A 21033-nucleotide genomic window follows, 5' to 3' on the forward strand; every position below is an offset into this window, starting at 1 on the left:
CACATTTATTGACGGTACTTGGTTTCTGTAAACGAAGCAAGTAGTTTACTGCCTACATGTGAAACAACTTTGTTAGTACTGCAAACACATTTTTGATGTCACTAAAATTATATTTATATAGTACTCTATTTTCTATTAGTGTATTTCATCACCAGATCTCCAGGTGTAAGATACTTGAAGTCCGACAAGTTTTGCTGGTATTTAGTAAACAAAGGGCAGGAATTTTCAGTGCATTTTTTGAAGCCAGATATTTGACTTCTCTCTCAGTGTCCCCCAGTATCCACAGGGGGAGGAGCAGGCTCTTTGTTGCTGCTGCTGTCCTGGCACCTTGCCAACTGCCAGTTAGTTCACCAAGGGTTCAGCACACACGCTCAAGTGACTCGTCTCTCCCCTCATGTGTACAGATGCTTTCTCTTCCAGCTCACTCCCACCTGTGGCTGTCTGACCAGCACAAGCAGTACCCGTGGAACAGGCTGGAGCTTTGGCTCTGGCAGCCAGAGAGGTAGTTTAGTGCGTAAAGAGCTTCCCTTGTCCGAAAATGCCAGTGATCACCCTGAGGGCCTGCTGGAAGTGATCCCTGAGCACAGAGCCAGGAGTAAGTGCTGAGCACCACCACAAACAAAACAAAAGAGCTTGGGCTCTGGAACCAAATTCATTGGGCTTTAGAAGCCCAGCATTGCAGCTCTGTAACGCTGGGTGAGAAAATGGACCTTTGAATTTCTTAGTTAGTTTTATACTATCTGATAAAAACAAGAGCCTGGCAAGCTGTACTGAGAATATCCCACCCACACAGTTCAGCCTGGCAAGCTACGTGTGGCATATTCAATATGCCAAAAACAGTAACAACAAGTCTCACAATGGTGCCCGCTTGAGCAAATTGATGAATAACGGGACGACAGTGCTACAACAGTGCTACAATAAAGACAAAATGTGGTAGTAAGAGTATTCTGTAGGGGCTGGAGTGATAGCATAGCGGGTAGGGCGTTTGCCTTGCACACGGCCGACCCAGGTTCAAATCCCAGCATCCCATATGGTCCCCTGAGCACCTCTAGGAGTAATTCCTGAGCGCAGAGCCAGGAGTAACCCCTGTGCATAGCCAGGTGTGACCCAAAAACCAAAAAAAAAAAAAAAAGTATTCTGTAAACTTTGTAAGGATTAGATAAGCCATAGCACTTAATGTTAGCTCTGATACACACACACACACACACACACATATGTATGTATATAATAAAACTTCAATGTTGATAGGTTTATAGCTGTAGGAAGCAAGGAAGCTGCATTTCTATTACTGCTCCACTGGACTTCATCTTCATCTGAAGTAGAAGGCGTATCTTCCTGGTAGTGAGCTAGAGACATAGGCCCAAGCCCCTAACATTACCTGGGCTAACAGATAGGAAGCAGGGCTTCTATGCAGCCTACATAGATCTGCCCCACATTCAGAGGTCGAGTTCTCGCTTTTGGGAGGAAGGCATGATGTTAGGCTGGGTGAGCTCCAGCGGCAGCAGGCCCTTCCAAGGCCTGGCCAGGAGCGGACATCCAGAAGATCTGGACGAGTGCAAAGAACTGAAGCATTGATGTGCCTGAGGGCTGCCCAAGGTGCAGCCTTGAAACAGAGGCTGGGTGACTTGCCTCCGGGGGCCTGGAAGCGTTTCTTCAAGCTGAGATCATAGCCTGAATGAAACTGGTTGTCCTGGCTGACTTAGCAGGAACAATCCTCATCTCACTGTGTGTGACATTTGAACTCTCCTTTGGTTTTACCCTCTGATGTGTGTACTTATTTTATAGGTTTAGTAAGCTGCTACCAGGTTACAGAGAAAAGGATCCTTAACCTGGAGACTGAGGCATTTATTGGAGAAAAGGTCCACATGGTGGACCTTCTGTAAAAGAAAACCAGAAAAAGGACCAGAGAGATAGTACAGTGGGCAGGGCACTTGCCTTACTCGCAGGTGACCTGGTTTGATCCCCAACATCCCTTAAGGCCTCCTGAGCACCTCCAGGAGTGATTCCTGTGTGCAGGTGAGGAGTAATTCCTGAGCATCACCAAGTGCTGCCCAAAAACAACAACAGAAGTAAACAATAAACTTATGGAGCTGGAGTGATAGTGTAGCGCGTAGGGCACTTTCCTTACACACAGTGGGCCCAAGTTAGATTCTTGGCATCTCATTATAGTCGCCCAAGCACTGCCAGGAATGATTCCTGAGTGCAGAACCAGGAATAAGCCCTGAGTATTGCCAGATATGGCCCTCAAACAAAACAAAAAAGAAATCAGAAAAAAAAAAGTGTTTTAGAAATCCACAGGAAGGAAAAAAATGTTCCTTTCTGTCTTTATTCCGGGATGCCCCAGATCTCAGAGCTGTAGGAATTGCAGTTCATAGCCCCAAGTTTGCCTTAGGCTCATAATCCACTGAGTTATCTCCAAATCCCAAAATGTCCCTTTCTTGCTCTTTTACCTCTCAGGTATTGGAGTATCTAGCGAGATTTGCTCATTGATGGGGTATATCAAAGTCAATCCTGTCCTGTTAGGAAGCAGCCCCAGAACCAAGACTGAGGGCAAGGTTACCTAAAGCTGCCATAAGGTGCTTATGCTCTTGGTGTGGACTTATCTATGGTAGGGATGAAAACCTGAGTCCCAGGAGAGCCTGTGTCCCCAGGTGAGGCGGCTGGAGTGGATAGTGGTGGGGGTATTTGTGGAGCGTGCTGGGAACTGAATGGCCACGACCTGGGAGTGCTCCTAAGAGACTCCTCTCAGCTCGTGGCAGGCACCTCCTGCAGCCGTGCCTGGGGCCCTCGTGGCATTCTCTTCACCTTCTAACTAGGGCCCGTAGCATCCTAATTGTAATCCATTTCTTAGTGAGGCCTTACTTATTTTCTTTGTGACAGTGCCTGTAAACATTGAGACTCATGCTCCTTGTACTCAGCCACGGCTACTAGCGGTCCTGCACGGCCTGACCACGATCCAGACCACAACTCCTAGATTGCGCTCCTTACCGGCACCTTCAAGAAGATTTGGGCTGTGGAAACTGCACAGCAGGACTAGAGCACTAACTAGAGCACGCACTAACCCAAGGCAGCTGTGAAAGCCTGGATTGTGGGGTGGGCCTGGAGGAGGAGCTGGTCTTAGGTCTTCGTGCTCTCAGCTCAGAGAGCAGTCCCGTGGGAGGCTCACGTTCAAGATGCCCATAGCATGGCCCTCCCTGCTGCTTCAGAGCCTCACCAGAGCAGGCAGCAGAATGCTAGTCATCGAAATAGGCTCATAAAGACATCAAGCAGTACCTGTGGCATCAGCGGGTAAATAACTGGTACCAGACAGCCTGCAATTCTGACAGAATGCCTGTGCACATGCTAAGAAAAAAAAAAGCTGCTTAATTCAATACATAGAAATTAATATCCAGAGCCAGGGAGATAACCCACTGGGCTGGGGTGCCTGATTGCATTCAGCCATCTGGTCCCATGAGCATCACTGGGAGCAACCTGTGAGTCCTGCCTGGTGTGGTACCCAAACCCAAACAAAACCAGTTAATATGAAATTCTAAAAAAATCTGTCACTGTCACTGTCATCCCGTTGTTTCATTGATTTGCTCGAGCGGGCACCAGTAACATTGCCATTGTGAGACTTGTTGTTGCTATTTTTGGCATATTGAATATGCCACAGGTAGCTTGCCAGGCTCTGCCGTGTGGGTGGGATACTCTCAGTAGCTTGCCAAGAGGGATGGAAGAATCAAACGTAGGCCGGCCGCGTGCTAAAAAAATATAAATTAAAAAAAAGAGGAAAAAGGAACTTGATATAAATGGTAAAACAAGACTAAAACCTGGGGGAAAGTTCAAATGTAACTGAGTGTTTGTTAGGTAAAAGGAGAGTCACACTTATAATAGACTGAGGACTGGAGAGATCGTACTGTGTGTGAGGGGGTGGGGGGCGGGCCCTTGTCTTGCATGCAGCAAATCCAGGTTTGATCCCTGGTATCCCATCAGGTTCCCTGAGCCCTGACAGGGAATTGCTCTGAGCACCATTAGGTGTGGCCCCTAAACAAAACAAAACGATAAAAAACCAGCAAAATGATATAACAATATGAAAAGGCATCAAATAAAAATGATGTTTTTAAAGTATACTAAAGAATATGATGAAGGGGTTTAACTGTAGATAAGAGAAGCTAGAGAGATGGTACAGTGGGTAGGGCGCTTGCCCTGTGCACGGCTGACCCAGGCTCAATCCCTGGCATCCCATACAGTCCTTCAAGCACCTCCAGGAGTTATTCCTGAGTGCAGAGCCAGGAGTTTCCCCTGAGCATCACTAGGTATGGCCCAAAACCAAAATAGTAAGTGAAGTTGAGTTGGAAGTTGTGGCAGTTTCCTCATGAAGGAATCATCCAGCAATTCTGCTTTTTAAAGTCTAAAGATTGTGAAATAGGAGCTGGAACTACTTTTCACATATTCTTGTGTGAAAACAGGAGTACAATAAGTGAGGTGCTTGCTTTGCATGTGTCTGACTCAGTATCCCCAGTAACCCTATATGGTTCCCCAAGCACCGTCAGGAGTGACTCCTAGGCACAGAGCCAGGTGTAACCCCTGAGCACAGTCAGGCAGGTGTGGCTCAAAAACAAAGACTATGAGAATGTTAGAGTAGAAAGTTTTACCTACCTCAATGTATGCTGCAATGTTATTTACGGCTAAAATATAAAAAACAACTCAAAGGTTTTTTTTATCAATTTTTTAAATATATTGATGATGAGATAAAGAATTATGTGGCATTTTTTATAAAATGGACTCTCTCCATCTGTATGTATGATGAAATTGTTACAGCAAAATTGTTACAGCTCTCCAGTATTTGTTGAAAGCTGAGGTAGGGCCAGGGAAAGCATTTACCACTGGGGCCTGTGCTCTGAAAGGAGGCCCAAGTCGAGGGGAAGGAGGAGCAACCACAGGGTCAGGGTGGGTTTGTTTTCTTGTGATGAACCTTGAAGACGTTGCAGTGAGTCTGCAAGGCAAGTGGAACTGCCTTGCACAAAGAGGTACCAAGAGGTCCAGTAATTTAGGACTGGGGTGGGAGGGGGATGGAAGCAAGACTTTGAGGTTGGGGAAAGTAATAAAGATATGAAGTACCATGACCACAGACTGTGTCTGATATCTGGAACCAGGCACCTTGTTGGAGCAGATCACACATGGAAACGACAGTCTCCTTAACTTCTTAAAGAGAGCACTGGTGTTGAATAGACATGTTTACGCTGGCCGGAGAGTTCCAGTTCTGGTCTCTAATAGCCTTGCGGGGAGTGAAGAGAAGGACTCAACATAACTGGCCTGAGGAGTGAGGGAAGCTGGAGTCTTGGTTCTTCAGTCGTGACTGAGACGTGGTTTTCTCTCCACCTTCCACTTCTGGTATACTCATGTCTTTCACATGAGGTAGCAGGTCTAACAAACCACCAAAGGAAACTTGAAAATAAGCCTCTCGGGGCTGGAGCGATAGCACAGCGGGTAGGGCATTTGCCTTGCACGTGGCCGACCCGGGTTCGAATCCCAGCATCCCAAATGGTCCCCTGAGCACCGCCAGGGGTAATTCCTGAGTGCATGAGCCAGGAATGACCCCTGTGCATTGCCGGGTGTGACCCAAAAAGAAAAAAAAAAAGAAAATAAGCCTCTCTGGTTACTACAACCTAATCATCCCTCAATGCTGTGGTTGTCTGCTCTGCTCACCTGCAGTCAGTATTTGGTTATTTGGCTCTGCGCTCAGGAGTCATTTCTGGCAGGGCTAAGGGAGACCATCTGGGGTGCTGGTTATTGAACCCAGTAGGCTGCAAGGCAAGCACCCTACCCGCTGTACCATCTCTCCAGCCCCCTGTGATCAGTGTCCAGTATCTACTATGTGTTTTTCATTGCAGCAGTGGGCAAGACACTCATTGACCCGGAAAAGGGAGGTGGGAAGTAAAACAGTGAATATCCCCTCGGACAGTAGTCAGGTCTGTGTAGACACTTGAAAATCTGATGGCCTCGTGTATAAGGCTGCTTTCGAGAAGATTCGGGGATGTTTCTTTGAACAGTTTGCTTGTGTTGCTGAGCCTCTTTGTCTCTCCCTTTTCTTCACTGCTGTTAGGATGGCCGGGGTGACACACACACTGAACCTAGTGCCCGGATGGCACATCTGGTGTGGTGCTCACACACACTTGGCCAGTGGGGGCTCACATGACTTTAGCTGCGATGCCGGTTGTGCCGTTTGCCTGTGATGGCTGCAGAACTTCCACACATGCTCTCCAGGGGCGAGTTTCCTGACCATGGTGCTTGCTAGAGGTCACACCCCTTCCAGCTTTGGTTCTTGTACACACCCATCCCCTATGCTGCCCCCAGTCACCTGCAGTGCTGGGTGTCACAGGCGAAGCACAGGTGTTGCAGTCTTATGCCTGTGAAGCCTGGAGAAATCCCCCCTCCTCCATCTCTGGCTCTCAAAGTAGCACAAAGCTATTCCTCAAGTGAGATTTCTTTCTTTTTCTTTTATTTTGGGTGGTGGGAAGGTTGGGCCACATCTGACAGTGCTCAGGGGTTACTCCTGGATTTGTACTCAGGAACTACTCACTCCAGGCTGTGCTCAGAGTACCATATGGGATGCTGGGGATCGAATTCCGGTGGGTCAAATGCAAGGCAAACGCCCAACCTGCTATGGCTCTCTCTGAATGTTACTTATGTCAGTAGGTTGTTGAGATGGGGATGGAGCAGTGTTTTCTGGTGTAGCAGTGGGGGTTGGGGGTAAGCATTTCCTACAAGTATTTACATCATGAGAATAAAATTATCTGAAAGTATCTCTGGAACTTCTGCAGAGGAGTGAGTGTATGGTACAGGCTCACTGTGTATTCCAGATTTTTCCCAAACAAATGGAAGATTAAGCTCTTCTGTGTTATTCTTGTCCTCATCACTTCTTTAAATGATGAGGAGGCCAGCTCCCTGATGTAAGCCTGTGGTGCATCCTACATGAGCCATAACTGCAGGGGTCTGTGTTAGAGAAGGTCTAGCCCGTCTTTCTCTACCACCCGGAAAACAAAGAGGACAGCAGTTAGTATCTTCAGACCACAGTAAGCAAACCCCTGTCCCAAATGTAAAGTGAAGCTGGTCCTATTGAAAAGCAACAAAGAGGCAGGCTGAAGGGCACAATATGTACTATGCCTACTTGGATGTCAAATCACAGGGTACAGATCAAAACAGAGCAGCTGTTGAGGGCCGCCTAGTCATATGTTCTTAGAGCTAGTGAGAACCGGCACCCAGGGGCGTGGTTAACAAAAGCGCTCAGCATGCAGCAGGCGAGTGCCCCGAGCCACCCCCCCCCCCTGCCACCCCACACACACATTGCAGAGACACGCTGCAGTGTCTGTGTGCACAACTATGTCGATTAGATGGAGTGGCCTGATTTTCTTCCCCTGTCAGACAAGTTTGGATGTTAAAATTGTATCTTTGGTCATGTTTCATAGTACTTTTGGAGGGAGGGATAAATTGCCAGTTTCCCTGAGCTTTACAATCCGCCTTTCTCTATGCTTATCTTATTTGCTATTTGCATTGCAGAGTGGATGAGCACACGTGCAAGCCTTTATGGAGCACTGTCGTTCCCTTGTATCGCAACATCAGCTTCTAACCCAAAGACTGGTTGAGAGCGTGTTTGGGGGGCTGGGAGGGGCATGCATATTGTTAGCTTAGCATAGAATGTGAAAATGATTTTCACCAAAGTGACATATTTAGAGGGTGTGTCTGACTTGGCAGGCACTCTGAATAAAACCAGGAAGACAGCAGCATGTGGCTTTGCTCCATTGTGTCAACCAGAACCCTCACCATAGGAGTCCATTTCAGTTCAGCTGCCCTAGTTCCTTCAGCGTCTGTCCTATGTCTGTCTGTCCTTGTTTTTCCCCCCTATTAATATTTACGGTATCTTCTGGTTAGAAAAATAATGTGTGGGGCCGGAGCAATAGTAAAGAGGGCAAGGCAAATGTTTACATGCACCTGACCCTAGTTAGGTCTCCCCTAAGCACCGCCAGGAGTAATTCCTGAGTGCAGAGCCAGGAGTAACCCCCAAGCCTTGCCAAATGTAACTCTAAAAGCCAAGGGGGGAAAAAAATGAAAAAAAGAAAATGATGCCTGTTTATTGCAGTAAAGTTTGAAACATTTTATATTCATAAAGAAATTTAAAAAATCTATCTGGGAGTGATTGAATGGCAGGGGGGTGAAAAATTCTATTTCTTTCCCTTCCGCTTGCTTTCTGCTGTTGAGACATGCCTATTTGGTTGTGGTCCTTCGAACTTTAGGGCAGCGGCTGCACACCTGACGGCAGTGCATGAGGCTGTGTACTCTGCTGGGATACAGGGTTTCCTTAATAGCAGAGCTGTTGGGTTAGCACTAGGGCAACTGGGCTAGTGCGTCTGGGGTGGTGCTGGCATCTGAAGCCCCGTGAATAGAAGTTTTAAAATAGGACATTTTAATATGAGCTTTTTGTTTGTATTTTGCTTTTTGGGTCCCCCTGGTGATGCACAGGGGTTACTCCTGGCTCTACACTCAGGAGTTACTCCTGGCAGTGCTCGGGGGACCAGATGGGATGGTGGGAATCAAACCTAGGTCAGCTGCATGCAAGCAAATTGCCTTAGTCCCCAAATATGAGTTTTTTAACAGAAAACATTTTAATATTCTCTTAGATCCCTTGTATAATTCTAAACATATGCAGAAAACATGAACATATATGCTTATATACATCCTTTTCTTTGCAGGGGTGGGGGATGAATGTTGAGCCACATCTGACAGTCTCAGGGCTTGCTCCTGGCTCGTTGCTCAGGGATTGGGGGTCGGGCCATATAGGGTGCCAGGGATTGAACCTGGGTCAACCACGTGCAAGGCTGTACCCACCAGGCCCACCACCAGCTCTCCTGGCCAGCTTTTCTCTGACAGTGAGTTAAGGATCAGGACTGCTTGAGTCTGCAAGTCACCCTCTGTAGCTCTATGCTCCCAGCCCCGTATTGAAGAGACAGCACCCGGCAAACTTCTTTACTGCCTAAGATGGGGGTGCGACACATGGTTTGGTTCACCTTCCCACTGGGGAGAAATGCAATCAATTGGATAAGTTTACCAAAGGAGAATGAAACATAGTCCCCTTGCTTGCCTGAGGAGCTAGCTGTGTGGCCAACACCTTGCTTTGTCTTTGTCCCATCTGCCATTTCTCACTGAACACTGTATCTTCTGAAAATTCTATTACTTTTACTTGTTATCAACCTTCCTCTTCCAGAATTCATGAAGAAACTTTTGTTGGTTCTTCTGTAGTTATTACCTATCATGGTGTATGGAAGTACTCAACAAATATGGTCAGTGAATACATAATTCAGTGCCTGGCATCCAGGAGACATTCAAGTGAGTAGTAAAAGAGGCAGATGGAGCTGGATAGTACAGCACCTTACAATCTTGATAGGAAATGAAAGGAAAAGTCCTCTAATCAAAATGGAGTTCCAAAAATTCTTTTTTTTTTTTTGCTTTTTGGGTCACACCTGGCGATGCACAGGGGTTACTCCTGGCTCTGCACTCAGGAATTACCCCTGGCCGTGCTCAGGGGACCATATGGGATGCTGGGATTTGAACCCGGGTCGGCCGCGTGCAAGGCAAACGCCCTACCCGCTGTGCTATCTCTCCAGCCCTGGAGTTCCAAAAATTCTTAAGTAGGACTAATAAAACCATTGGAAAATACCTGTTTAGGCTGGAGCGCTAGCACAGCGGGTACAGCGTTTGCCTTGCATGCAGGCTACCCGGGTTCGAATCCCAGCATCCCATATGGTCTCCTGAGCACCTCTAGTAGTAACCCCTGTGCACTGCCTGGTGTGACCCAGAAAGCAAAAAGCAAAAAGCAAAAAAAAAAAAAACAAAAAAAAACGAAAAGAAAAAGAAAAATACCTAAGCAAGCTTCATTATCTCAAGGCGTTCGCCTTACACGTGGCCAACCCAGGTTCAATTCCTCCACCTCTCTTGGAAAGCCCGGCAAGCTACTGATACGTATCTCGCCTGCACGGCAGAGCCTGGCAAGCTACCCGTGGTGTATTCGATATGCCAAAAACAGTAACAAGTCTCACAATGGAGACGTTACTGGTGCCTGCTTGAGCAAATTGATGAGCAACAGGATCATCTTAACATAATTATGGGTACAAAAGGGTTCAAGGGCAGTGACATCAAACTTAGAACTGAGGAAATAGGTGGGAGTTCTCTCCTCCCAAGGCTGAAGCAGCACCCACCTTTTTGCTGTCTTTTAGGACTCCATCTTTATGCTTAGTGAATGTTACTAATATAGGTGGCATTTATTTCATTGTACACCTAGGGTTTTTTTATTTGCTTTTGGGCCACACCTTGTTGTGCTCAGAACTTACTCCTGGCAGTGCTCAGGGGACCATATGAAGTGCTGAGTGCTGGAGACCAAACCCAAGCAGGCCATAAACACCCTCCCCACTGTACTATGGCTATTTTTATTTTGGTTTTTGGTTTTGAGTATCAAACATTAAAAACTGACTTTTGAATTTGTTCCTTTTCATAGCAATGTAATTACAACTGATTTTGCAGGTCATTTTCCCTTCTGGGTGAGACAGTCTAAACTTTGAAGCACTGATGGACAAGGCAAATACAGAGGGAGTCTTAATACCAAATAACAGATACTACAGACACATAGGCATACAATGATGTATAAAATACAGATGATACCAAAGGATTTATTGTAAATGTAGTGGCAAATACATTGAGAATAATCATCATTAAAAAGGAATTAGAAAATTACACACATTTAAAGTATGTGCTTTTTTTCCCCCCTTGTCACCTCTAGTAGGCTAATACCAATATTTAAGTACTGAAATACTTAATGGCATGGTTTATTTTCACATACATAATTTCATGAATACATCTTCAATGTAATTTTCAAGTCGTCCACCAAGAATTTTAATTCAACTATTTTCTGTTTTTATCAATTCCGTGATGATCTGTAGAATTTTGTCATCTGAGTGGGAGAAATAAAAACATAAACAACAGCCCATGAACAAATTCATTACCAGTTAAAATTTCCAATGTACATACTTAACAACAGGAATACTTCATTCCTGTCTCTTAAATTATAACACAAAACTAATGCCAGCAATATTCACTATAAAGCTAGAGATACTGGGACTAGAGAGACAGTGTAACAAGTCAGGCGCTTGCCTAGCTGCGGCTGGCCTGGTTTCAACCCCTGGTGCCATTAGTAAGCCCTAGCCCAGCGATGTATGGCCCCCAAACAAAAAATCAAATCAAAACTAGAGATGTTGAGCTAGAGAGACAGTACAGGGTTAAGTCCCATCATCTGCATGTAACTGACCATAGTCTGATCTCCAGTACTACAGATGGTTACCTGAGCACTGCTGGGAGTGACCGCTGGGCAGTCAGAATATGGGAATAGCTCCTGAGGACTTCTGGGTGTGGTTCACCCCCCTACTGTCCCAAAATGAAACCACAAAGACATGCCTACAAAAGAATCTGTTGCCCTAAAATATATATTTTATACATTTTTTTTTTGCTTTTTTTTGGGGTCACACCCAGCGATGCACAAGGGTTACTCCTGGCTCTGCACTCAGGAATCACCCCTGGCAGTGCTCAGGGGACCATATGGGATGCTGGGAATCGAACCCGGGTCAGCTGCGTGCAAGGCAAACGCCTTACCCGCTGTGCTATCGCTCCAGCCCCTATATTTTAGACTTCTATTACTGAGGAGGCCACACTTGGTAGTGCTGGGCAGGGGGAGGCTGTGAAGTATGGTATCCAACCTAGGAATCAGCATGTGCAAACGTGCTCTACTGCTTTAATTACATTTATGCTGTATCTACTTTGACAGAAAGTTAAGTGTGTTTTGTGTTTTTGGGCCAGACCTATGGTGCTCAGGGGGGGGCTCCTGGAGGTGCTCAGGGGACCAGGGGATCATATGTGGTGCTAGGGAGTCTGCTGTGTGCAAAACAAGTACCCAAGCCCCTCACTATCTCTCTAGTATTTAGAAAGTTAATGTGATGAATATGTATTGGCTAAGGCTTAAAGAAAAATTATATAATTGTTTATCCTTTATAAGGAATCTTTTAAAGTTCTGTAGAAGTTTCTCAATTTTTTCCCACCTTACTCAAAGATACTAAAAGCTCTACTTTTAGTATGTATGTTCTGTTCTGCAGCATGTGTCAGAATTTGTACATGCATGGGCTGGGTAGGACTGCTACCAGTTTCTCCACATTCAGTCCGAAGGAAACAAATTTTAACAGGGAAGTGCTGTTAGAGAGGTGTCCACTGAGAAGTGACAGACCTCTTTACACAACAAAGAAACACCAGTTAATTTAACAAACAGCTGCTGTTTGCTAAGGAGGTTTTGTCAGTAGCTGCTTCTGTGTTATTGTTCCTAAGGAAGTTATAACCACTCTTTTAGCTACCTGTAAGTATCAGGGTTGCAAGAGTGCAATGTATGTATGTTAGACACTTCAATAAGAGTATGGTTGTAATAAGCAATCTGGGAAAAAGGCCTCTGGGTCTAATGGGTTTCTGTGGGCTACAATGGCATTTTTAAAAAGAGACGGGATGGAAAGGAAACTGTCATCCGCTGCATGGAAGACAAAGGCAGGCCCAGAAAGAGCCATGATTTTTTTCCCCTTTTTCCTTTTGGGTCACACCTGGTGATGCACAGCGGTTACTCCTGGCTCATGCACTCAGGAATTACTCCTGGCAGTGCTCGGGGGACCATATGGGATGCTGGGAATGCGAACCTGGTTTGGCTGAGTGCAAGGCAAATGCCCTACCCGCTGTGCTATTGTTCCAGCCCCAGAACCATGATTTTTAATTTGAGAGAGACTAGAGTGAAAAAGCACAAGAACAAATCCAGCTCTTTCTGCAGATGGCATTTTATTACACTTTTTTTTTTTTGCATTGCTGTGTGGGCTGCATAGTGCTTGGGATTGACCCCAGGGCCCCTCACTCGTGCAAGATATGTACTCTACCTCTTGAGGCACATCCCTGGCCTATAATTTTTCTTATGAAGTCCAGAAAGAGCACATGAATATATTTCATCCTTCCTTCCTCAGAAATAGATGCCTCAGGGATGGAGAGATTGTACAGTGGGCAGGGCATTTGCCTTGCATGCAGCCAGCCAAGATTTGATCCCTAGCATTCCGTATGGTCCCCTGCACACCACCAGGAGTAATTAATTCCTCAGTGCAGAACTGGGAGAAAGCCCTGAGCATTGCTAGGTATAGCCCACAAACAAAAAGAAGTCCCATCCCAAAAAGAAAGCTTTTATCAGGGTCAATTTTGCCTTCTTTTTTTTTTTTGGTGGGGGAGGTGGGTGGGGGAGTTGGGTCACACCCGGTGGTACTCGGGGGTTTCTCCTGGCTCTGCACTCAGGAATCACTCCTGGATGTGCTTGGGGGACCATACAGGATACCAGGGATTGAACCTTGATTGGCTGGTGCAAGGCAAACACCCTATCCTCTGTACTATTGCTCCATCCCCTGTCTTTTCATTTGTAACAAAGGGAAATATAAAAATTATTCAAAAATTAATTTTATTCAATCTCAAAGTTTAAATCCAACATACCCTTTACATAATGTCTTTTTTCCCCCTGGAACTGAGTTGCAATGTACATAGCTCCCTAAGAGCTTACATTTCATAATACATCAAGACATAATCTAAATTCTAATGGTATAGGAAAATTAATACTGTTTAATGCTTAAGAATTCATACTCTGTTACCTTAATAAAGTGTGAGGCTTTGGGTTAGCACCATTAGATAAACTTCCTAACTTACCTAACTACGATAGTTGTTATATAGTACACAACCACAGTGAGCTCACCAATCAGTTCTTAATGTCATGAGGAGTAGCAGAACTAAATTTAAATTTAAGTGCTTGCTAATGTGAAGCACTGTGCCGATATAGTGCCAAGCAAATAGCACTCTTCCTAAACCAATGCTAATCAAACCTTTATGTACAACTACAAGTTCGCAACAAATATAGTGAACAGAGAAACATTAAATCAATGACCACAGATGCTAAATACATGAAATTTCACTCTGAAAAAATTCAAGGTGATTGAAAATAGTAACACTGGATCTGGGATAGTGACTCAAACATACAGCTTGTGTGCCTTATATGTATTGAGGCCCTGGGTTTGATTTCTCATACTACACAACAAATAATAAACCCTGGTCAGGAAATTCAGTATATCTGGTGTAGGTTTTAGGAATCAACATGAACGTTTGGGAAGCACTACACCATAAAAACTGGAAATTTTATATTTGTATTTAGCTATTCATTATATACTTCTGATAAAGAAAATATATCTATTTTATAAAAACTAACATTCTAACAGAGCATTTGTGAAATGGTAAACATGCTAGGGTAAATGTCACAGCAAGTCTCTGATTTTTAATTTTTATAGTAACTACACGTAACAAAATTTATTGGCTTAGTTTTTTTGCCCTTTTCTCCCGTAAAACAGCCAGAAGTTTAGTATAAAATAAAATTTGTTAAAATACTTTTTAATAACAGAATTTAAGACTTAAATGTGCTACAGTGTACATCAGTATATTAAATCATAATTTTTAGAATCATCTTTAAGGCTATTAGGCAATGCTTCATGAGCAGAGGGGAGAAGGCAGATGGAACAGAGAAGGGATCACTAAGAAAATAATGGCTGGAGGAATCAGTCGGGATGGGAGATGTGTGCTGAAAGTAGATAATGGACCAAACACGATGACTTCTCAGTGTCTGTGTTGTAAGCCATAATGCCCAAAAGTAGAGAGAGAGTATGGGGAATATTGTCTGCCGTGGAGGCAGGGGGAGGGTGGGAAAAGGGGGGTATACCGGGGATATTGGTGGTGGAGAATGTGCACTGGTGGAAGGATGGGTGTTTGATCGTTGTATGATTGTAACCCAAACATAGAAGCTTGTAACTACCTCACAGTGATTCAATAAAAAAAAAAAGACTATTAGGCAATTTTTCCATACACAAATGTTTTCCAATGCAATGTACATATGTGTATATAAATGTTAACTGTGTATTTTTCACCAACATTATAATCAAATACTTACTTTCAAGAGACATTTTAGGGTTTTCAAGCTTTTTTCTTAAAACAGAATCAATGAGAACTCTTAGCTGCTTGAAAATGACTGCAATCTTTACAGGGGCCTATTGAAAGAGGATGACAAATTGAACAGTTAATCCAGAGAAGTGTGAATGTTTAAAGAAATTAAGGGAATTGTAAGATATGCCTTACAATTTTCCTTAGCAAAGTTTGACTTTTATGTAACACATGTTGAGGAAAATATATGCAGATTACTTGTAGCTAAGTAAACTAAGCAAATCTCAATTTCCTTATCAAGTACCAATAAAGTTACTATCTCTCCTTAAAACAAAGCAGCTATTCTAAACATTGTTTTCTTCTCTTCCCTGAACTCTGAGGTAGTGAGACTACAGGGTGTTTTTTTTTTTTTTTTATTATTATTATTTTTTAATTTATTTATTTTTAATTAGAGAATCACCGTGAGGGTACAGTTACAGATTTATACACTTTTGTGCTTATACTTCCCTCATACAAAGTTTGGGAACCCATCCCTTCACCAGTGCCCATTCTCCACCACCCGTAAACCCAGTGTCCCTCCCACCCTCCCCAATCCCATCTCCCCCCCACCCCACCCTGCCACTGTGGCAGGGCATTCCCTTCTGTTTTCTCTCTCTAATTAGCTGTTGTGGTTTGCAATAAAGGTGTTGAGTGGCCGCTGTGCTCAGTCTCTAGCCCTCATTCAGCCCGCAACTCCCTTCCCCCACATGGCCTTCGACTACAATGTAGTTGGTGATCGCTTCTCTGAGTTGACCTTTCCCCGGAACGTGAGGCCAGCCTCGAAGCCATGGAGTCAACCTCCTGGTACTTATTTCTACAGTTCTTGAGTGTTAGTCTCCCACTCTGTTATTCTATATACCATAGATGAGTGCAATCTTTCTATGTCTGTCTCTCTCTTTCTGACTCATTTCACTCAGCATGAAACTTTTCATGCCCATCCACTTGACTACAAAATTCTTGACTTCCTTTTTTCTAACAGCTGCATAGTATTCCATTGTATAGATGTACCAAAGTTTCCTCAACCAGTCATCCGTTCTGGGGCATTCGGGTTTTTTCCAGATTCTGGCTATTGTAAACAGTGCTGCGATGAACATACATGTGCAGATGTTGTTTCGATTGTACTTTCTTGCCTCTCTGGGATATATTCCCAGCAGTGGTATTGCTGGGTCAAATGGGAATTCAATATCTAATTTTTTGAGAGTCGTCCAAATTGTTTTCCAGAAGGGCTGAACCAGTCGGCATTCCCACCAGCAGTGAAGAAGGGTCCCTTTCTCCCCACATGCTCTCCAACAGCGGTTGCTTTTGTTCTTTTGGATGTGTGCTAGTCTCTGTGGTGTGAGGTGGTATCTCAAAGTTGTTTTGATCTGCATCTCTCTGATGATTAGTGATGCAGAGCACTTTTTCATGTGCCTTTTGGCCATTCGTATTTCTTCCTTGGTAAAGTTTCTGTTCATTTCTTCGCCCCATTTTTTGATGGGGTTGGATGTTTTCTTCTTGTAGAGTTCAACCAGTGCTTTATATACCATTGATATCAACCCCTTATCTGATGGGTATTGTGTAAATATCCTTTCCCATTCTGTGGATAGTCTTTGTATTCTGGTCACTGTATCTCTTGCGGTGCAGAAGCTTTTTAGTTTAATGTAGTCCCATTTGTTGATCTCTGTTTTTACTAGATTGCTTAGTTCCGTGTCACCTTTGAAGATACCTTTATCTTCAATATCGTGGAGGGTTTCGCCGACCTTGTCTTCAATGTACCTTATGGTTTGTGGTCTAATGTTGAGGTCTTTAATCCATTTTGATCTGACTTTTGTGCATGGTGTCAGGTCAAGGTCTAAACCCATTTTTTTGCATGTGGTTGTCCAGTTGTGCCAGCACCATTTGTTAAAGAGGCTTTCCTTGCTCCACTTCACATCTCTTGCTCCCTTATCAAAGATTAGATGGTCATACATTTGGGGTTGTGTGTAGGGATATTCCACCCTGTTCCATTGGTCTACGGCTCTGCCTTTGTTCCAGTACCATGTTGTTTTAATTGTTACTGCTTTGTAGTAAAGTTTGAGGTTGGGGATGGTGATGCCTCCCATCATCTTTTTCCCAAGAATTGTTTTAGCTATCCTTGGACGTTTGTTATTCCATATGAATTTTAGGATTGCTTGATCCATTTCTTTGAAGAATGTCATGGGTATACTTATAGGGATCGCATTGAATCTGTATAATGCTTTAGGGAGTATTGCCATTTTGACAACATTGATTCTCCCTATCCACGAGCAGGGTATATGTTTCCATTTCCTCATGTCCTCTTTGATTTCATGGAGTAGCGTTATGTAGTTTTCTTTGTAAAGGTCTTTTACTTCCTTGGTTAAGCTGATTCCGAGGTACCTGATTTTCTGGGGCACGATTGTGAATGGGATTGCTTTTTTCATGTCCCTTTCCTCTGCCTCATTGTTTGCATATATGAAGGCCATGGATTTTTGGGTATTGATTTTGTAGCCTGCAACTTTACTGTATAAGTCTATTGTTTCTAAGAGTTTCTTAGTAGAGGTTTTAGGCTTCTCTAGATATAGTATCATGTCGTCTGCAAATAGTGAGAGTTTGATTTCTTCCCTTCCTATCTGGATGCCCTTAATCTCTTTTTCTTGTCTAATAGCTATCGCAAGTACTTCCAGTACTATATTGAAGAGGAGTGGTGAGAGTGGGCATCCTTGTCTTGTGCCTGATCTCAGAGGAAAGGCCCTTAGTTTTTCCCCGTTGAGGATAATGCTTGCCGACTACAGGGTGTTTTTGAGATTTTTTTCAAACAACTTTATTTATAACTTAAAACTATAAGAATTCATTGTTTTGAATATGATTTAATACACTTTAGTATAAAGTGTGTAGAGTGCAGAGTCTGGCAAGCTACGTGTGGCATATTCGATATGCCAAAAACAGTAACAGCAAGTCTCACAATGAAGATGTTACTGGTGCCCGCTTGAGCAAATCGATGAATAATGGAACAACAGTGCGACAGTGCAGTGCTATACTTTATTAAGTTTAGAGAGTAATGCAACTATCACACTTACATCCAGTTGCAGAGCATTTATGACCAGTCATAGAACATTTCTTATCACCCCAGCCTCTTTGTAAAAACTACATGTACTGGGCCAGAGTGATAGCACAGCAGGTAGGGTGTCTGCCTTGCACGAGGCTGAGACTGACTTGGGTTCAATCCCCAGCATCCCATACGGTACCCCCGAGCAATGCCAGGAGTAACCCCTAAGCAACAGTGGGTGTTGCTTCAGAAAGAAAAAAGAAATAAACAAAACCTACATGTATCTTTAAAGTCACATTTATTGTTTTGTTTGTATTTTTTGGGGGGAGGGGCACACCCGGTAGCGCTCAGGACTTACTCTAGGCTCTGCGCTCAGGGCTTACTCCTAACAGGGCTTGAGGAATCATATGGAGTTTCAGGGATGGATCCTGGGTTGGCCGTGTGCAAGGAAAATACCCTACATGTCTGCATGTCTGCTACATGCAACTTCTATAAGCCCTATAATCCCTGTAACTATCTAGCCAGCCCCTGGTGTCTTTTTGTAGGAGGAACAATGGAATGGAAAGAGTGGGAGCCAGCGAGTTCTATCTTTGAGGACGGCTCCAGTAACAATCCATGTCATCTAAGAAATAGCTCTCACTGAATTTAGTGCCTTCTCTGTAGAAAAGGAATTAGAGAAATGATGTAAAAAGGTTGCTAGTATATTAAAAATGAGATAGTCCAAATCAAGCAAGTATTTAATACACGTCAAGTTATAATTGTAACTGATAATATAATTTGTATAGGAACCTTTTTTTTTTTTTTTTTGCTTTTTGGGTCACACCCAGCGATGCTCAGGGGTTACTCCTGGCTTTGCACTCAGGAATTACTCCTGGCGGTGCTTGGGGGACCATATGGGATGCCGGGGATCGAACCTGGGTCAGCCGCGTGCAAGGCAAACGCCCTACCCACTATGCTATCGCTCCGGCCCCTGTATAGGAACCTGTTTGATCTTCAAATTTAACAGATTTAAAATCATATAGACAAGATGAAATAAATCCCACCTTAAGCCCTCAATTAGCCATCAAGGAGAAACGTAAATTTGAAAAATCTGAATGACATTGGAGAGAGAATAATTTAAGGTAACTAAGAAATTGTACTGTGTACCTGAAAGTAGATCCAGCCATCAACAGAAAGAAGATGTTCCCTGTGTTGGACTTCTATATCACCACCGAAAAGTAAAACTGGAAAAGGAGTTATTAGTGTTGTTTCCCTCAAATACACCCGGGCATATCTTATCTGCATAAAAATAAAGGAGAAAAAAAAATTTTGCGGTCTGAAAATTTTTAGGAAATTCATTTCTTTCATGTGAAAAATTACCTACAATTTGCTATTGCATATTTTAAGTCTTAAGATATTGTAAAATTATGTAGTTTGGTTTTCAGAGTAGTGTTTAAGTATGTATGCATCAGTAATTTCTCAAGTTTACATATGTTTGATGATATTCTAAGAATTGTTCATGCCAGTGCTTGAAAATTATGAATCCTTGTTATTGAAAGGTCAGGAAACAATACGAAGGCTCTCTTTTAAGAGAGGTAGAGAAACAGGTTTCATTTTGATGTTTCCTTCTCATACTGCCTTGAAAATAAATGAGTATTAAAAAAAACCCTAAACTCTAAAGGACATATCATCCTTTTTAAAAAAAAATTATTGAATCACCGTGAGACAGAGCATTACACAATTGTTCATAATTGCTTTCAGTCACACGATGTTCCAACACCCATCCCTTTACCAGTGTAAATTTCCCAGCACCAGTAGGACACATCATCTTACCCATTACCTCTAGTTAAAAACTAAGAAAATGGGATGGTAATGCAGTTATGATTCAAAAGATTAACTGATTTAATTGGCTAAATATTATGAACAATCTTTGTTATATTGTGACACAAATAGGAACATTTCCCCCCCCCCAAATGAGAGAGCTTCATTTAATGAGATATCAGGGAACTAATACATTATCAGACAACATCCATTTATTACAACTGTCCCTATTTCAAGTAGAAAGAAAACATGATGGCCCAAACAGGACTTTAATAGTTTTTTTTTTTTCAGTAAAAAATACTGTTTTTCACTGTTTGAAAAACTACATCTTGACTTTAAATATGAATAAAAATAGCTCAACTTGAGAACCACATATAGTACTCATTAAGGCATCCAAACTTCTTATGACCAATTTCTAAAATAATGTCCTAGGTATTAGAATTTAAAAATGTGCAGCTTACCTTCTCCTGGTATAAGAGCCATCCATAAGTCTGCAAATCTCGATTGACTGAGGATGGATGTACTTGTGCTTTGCCTTGGGCTGTCTCCACAATGCAAGCCAATTTTTCTGTAACATCAACTGATTTTGTATACATTATCTTCCCCAAATTGTCATACAGGCCAGCGGTTAGTACAGCTTTAAGAAGGGCAATGTCTTGGAAGGATAGTGTCTGTGAGGTTCTGTTTCCTTCCCAGCTGTTAGAAGCTGTGGACGATGAAAATCCTGCGGCCTTAACCAATTTTATTAGCTCCTGTTTTACATCCTAGATTAGTTTGAGAAAAGATGAAAGTCATTAAAATAGAGAAATTACCAAATAACTTTGTAATTTCATATTTTTTTTAATCAAAACTGATAGGATGACCAATTATTTAAGTACAGCTCAAAATCAGGGTGGGGGGGGAAAAAATACTGGAAGTCAAAGATTTAATGGCTGTTACCACCAACCCCAGGATTTTGGATGCTATAAATGGTAAGAATGTTTAAAATATACAAAACTTAAAATGTGCCTGAACACATTTTTCATTCACTACATTTATTTCAACGGTAGCTTTCCTTTCATGTTTTTACTTAACCAGCAGACTCCATAAAGAACAATATTAGA

The 21033-nt window shown here is 43.1% G+C and overlaps 1 protein-coding gene across 2 annotated transcripts in view; it reads right to left on the reverse strand.

Moving 5' to 3' along the window:
• Positions 1–10663: 10663 nt before the first annotated feature.
• Positions 10664–21033, reverse strand: part of DHX29 (DExH-box helicase 29) — a 49781-nt gene continuing 39411 nt past the window's right edge. For both annotated transcript variants that reach the window (XM_004608430.2, XM_055123899.1), the window contains exons 24-27: positions 20392–20694; positions 19277–19408; positions 15077–15173; positions 10664–10981 (exon numbers count right to left, since the gene is read on the reverse strand). In XM_004608430.2, the coding sequence (XP_004608487.1) occupies positions 10929–10981; positions 15077–15173; positions 19277–19408; positions 20392–20694 (585 nt within the window). In that variant the 3' untranslated portion in view covers positions 10664–10928. The remainder of the gene's footprint in view (positions 10982–15076; positions 15174–19276; positions 19409–20391; positions 20695–21033) is intronic.

This window comes from Sorex araneus, chromosome 1 (genome assembly GCF_027595985.1).
Source record: "Sorex araneus isolate mSorAra2 chromosome 1, mSorAra2.pri, whole genome shotgun sequence".
NCBI classification, from domain to species: Eukaryota; Metazoa; Chordata; class Mammalia; order Eulipotyphla; family Soricidae; genus Sorex; species Sorex araneus.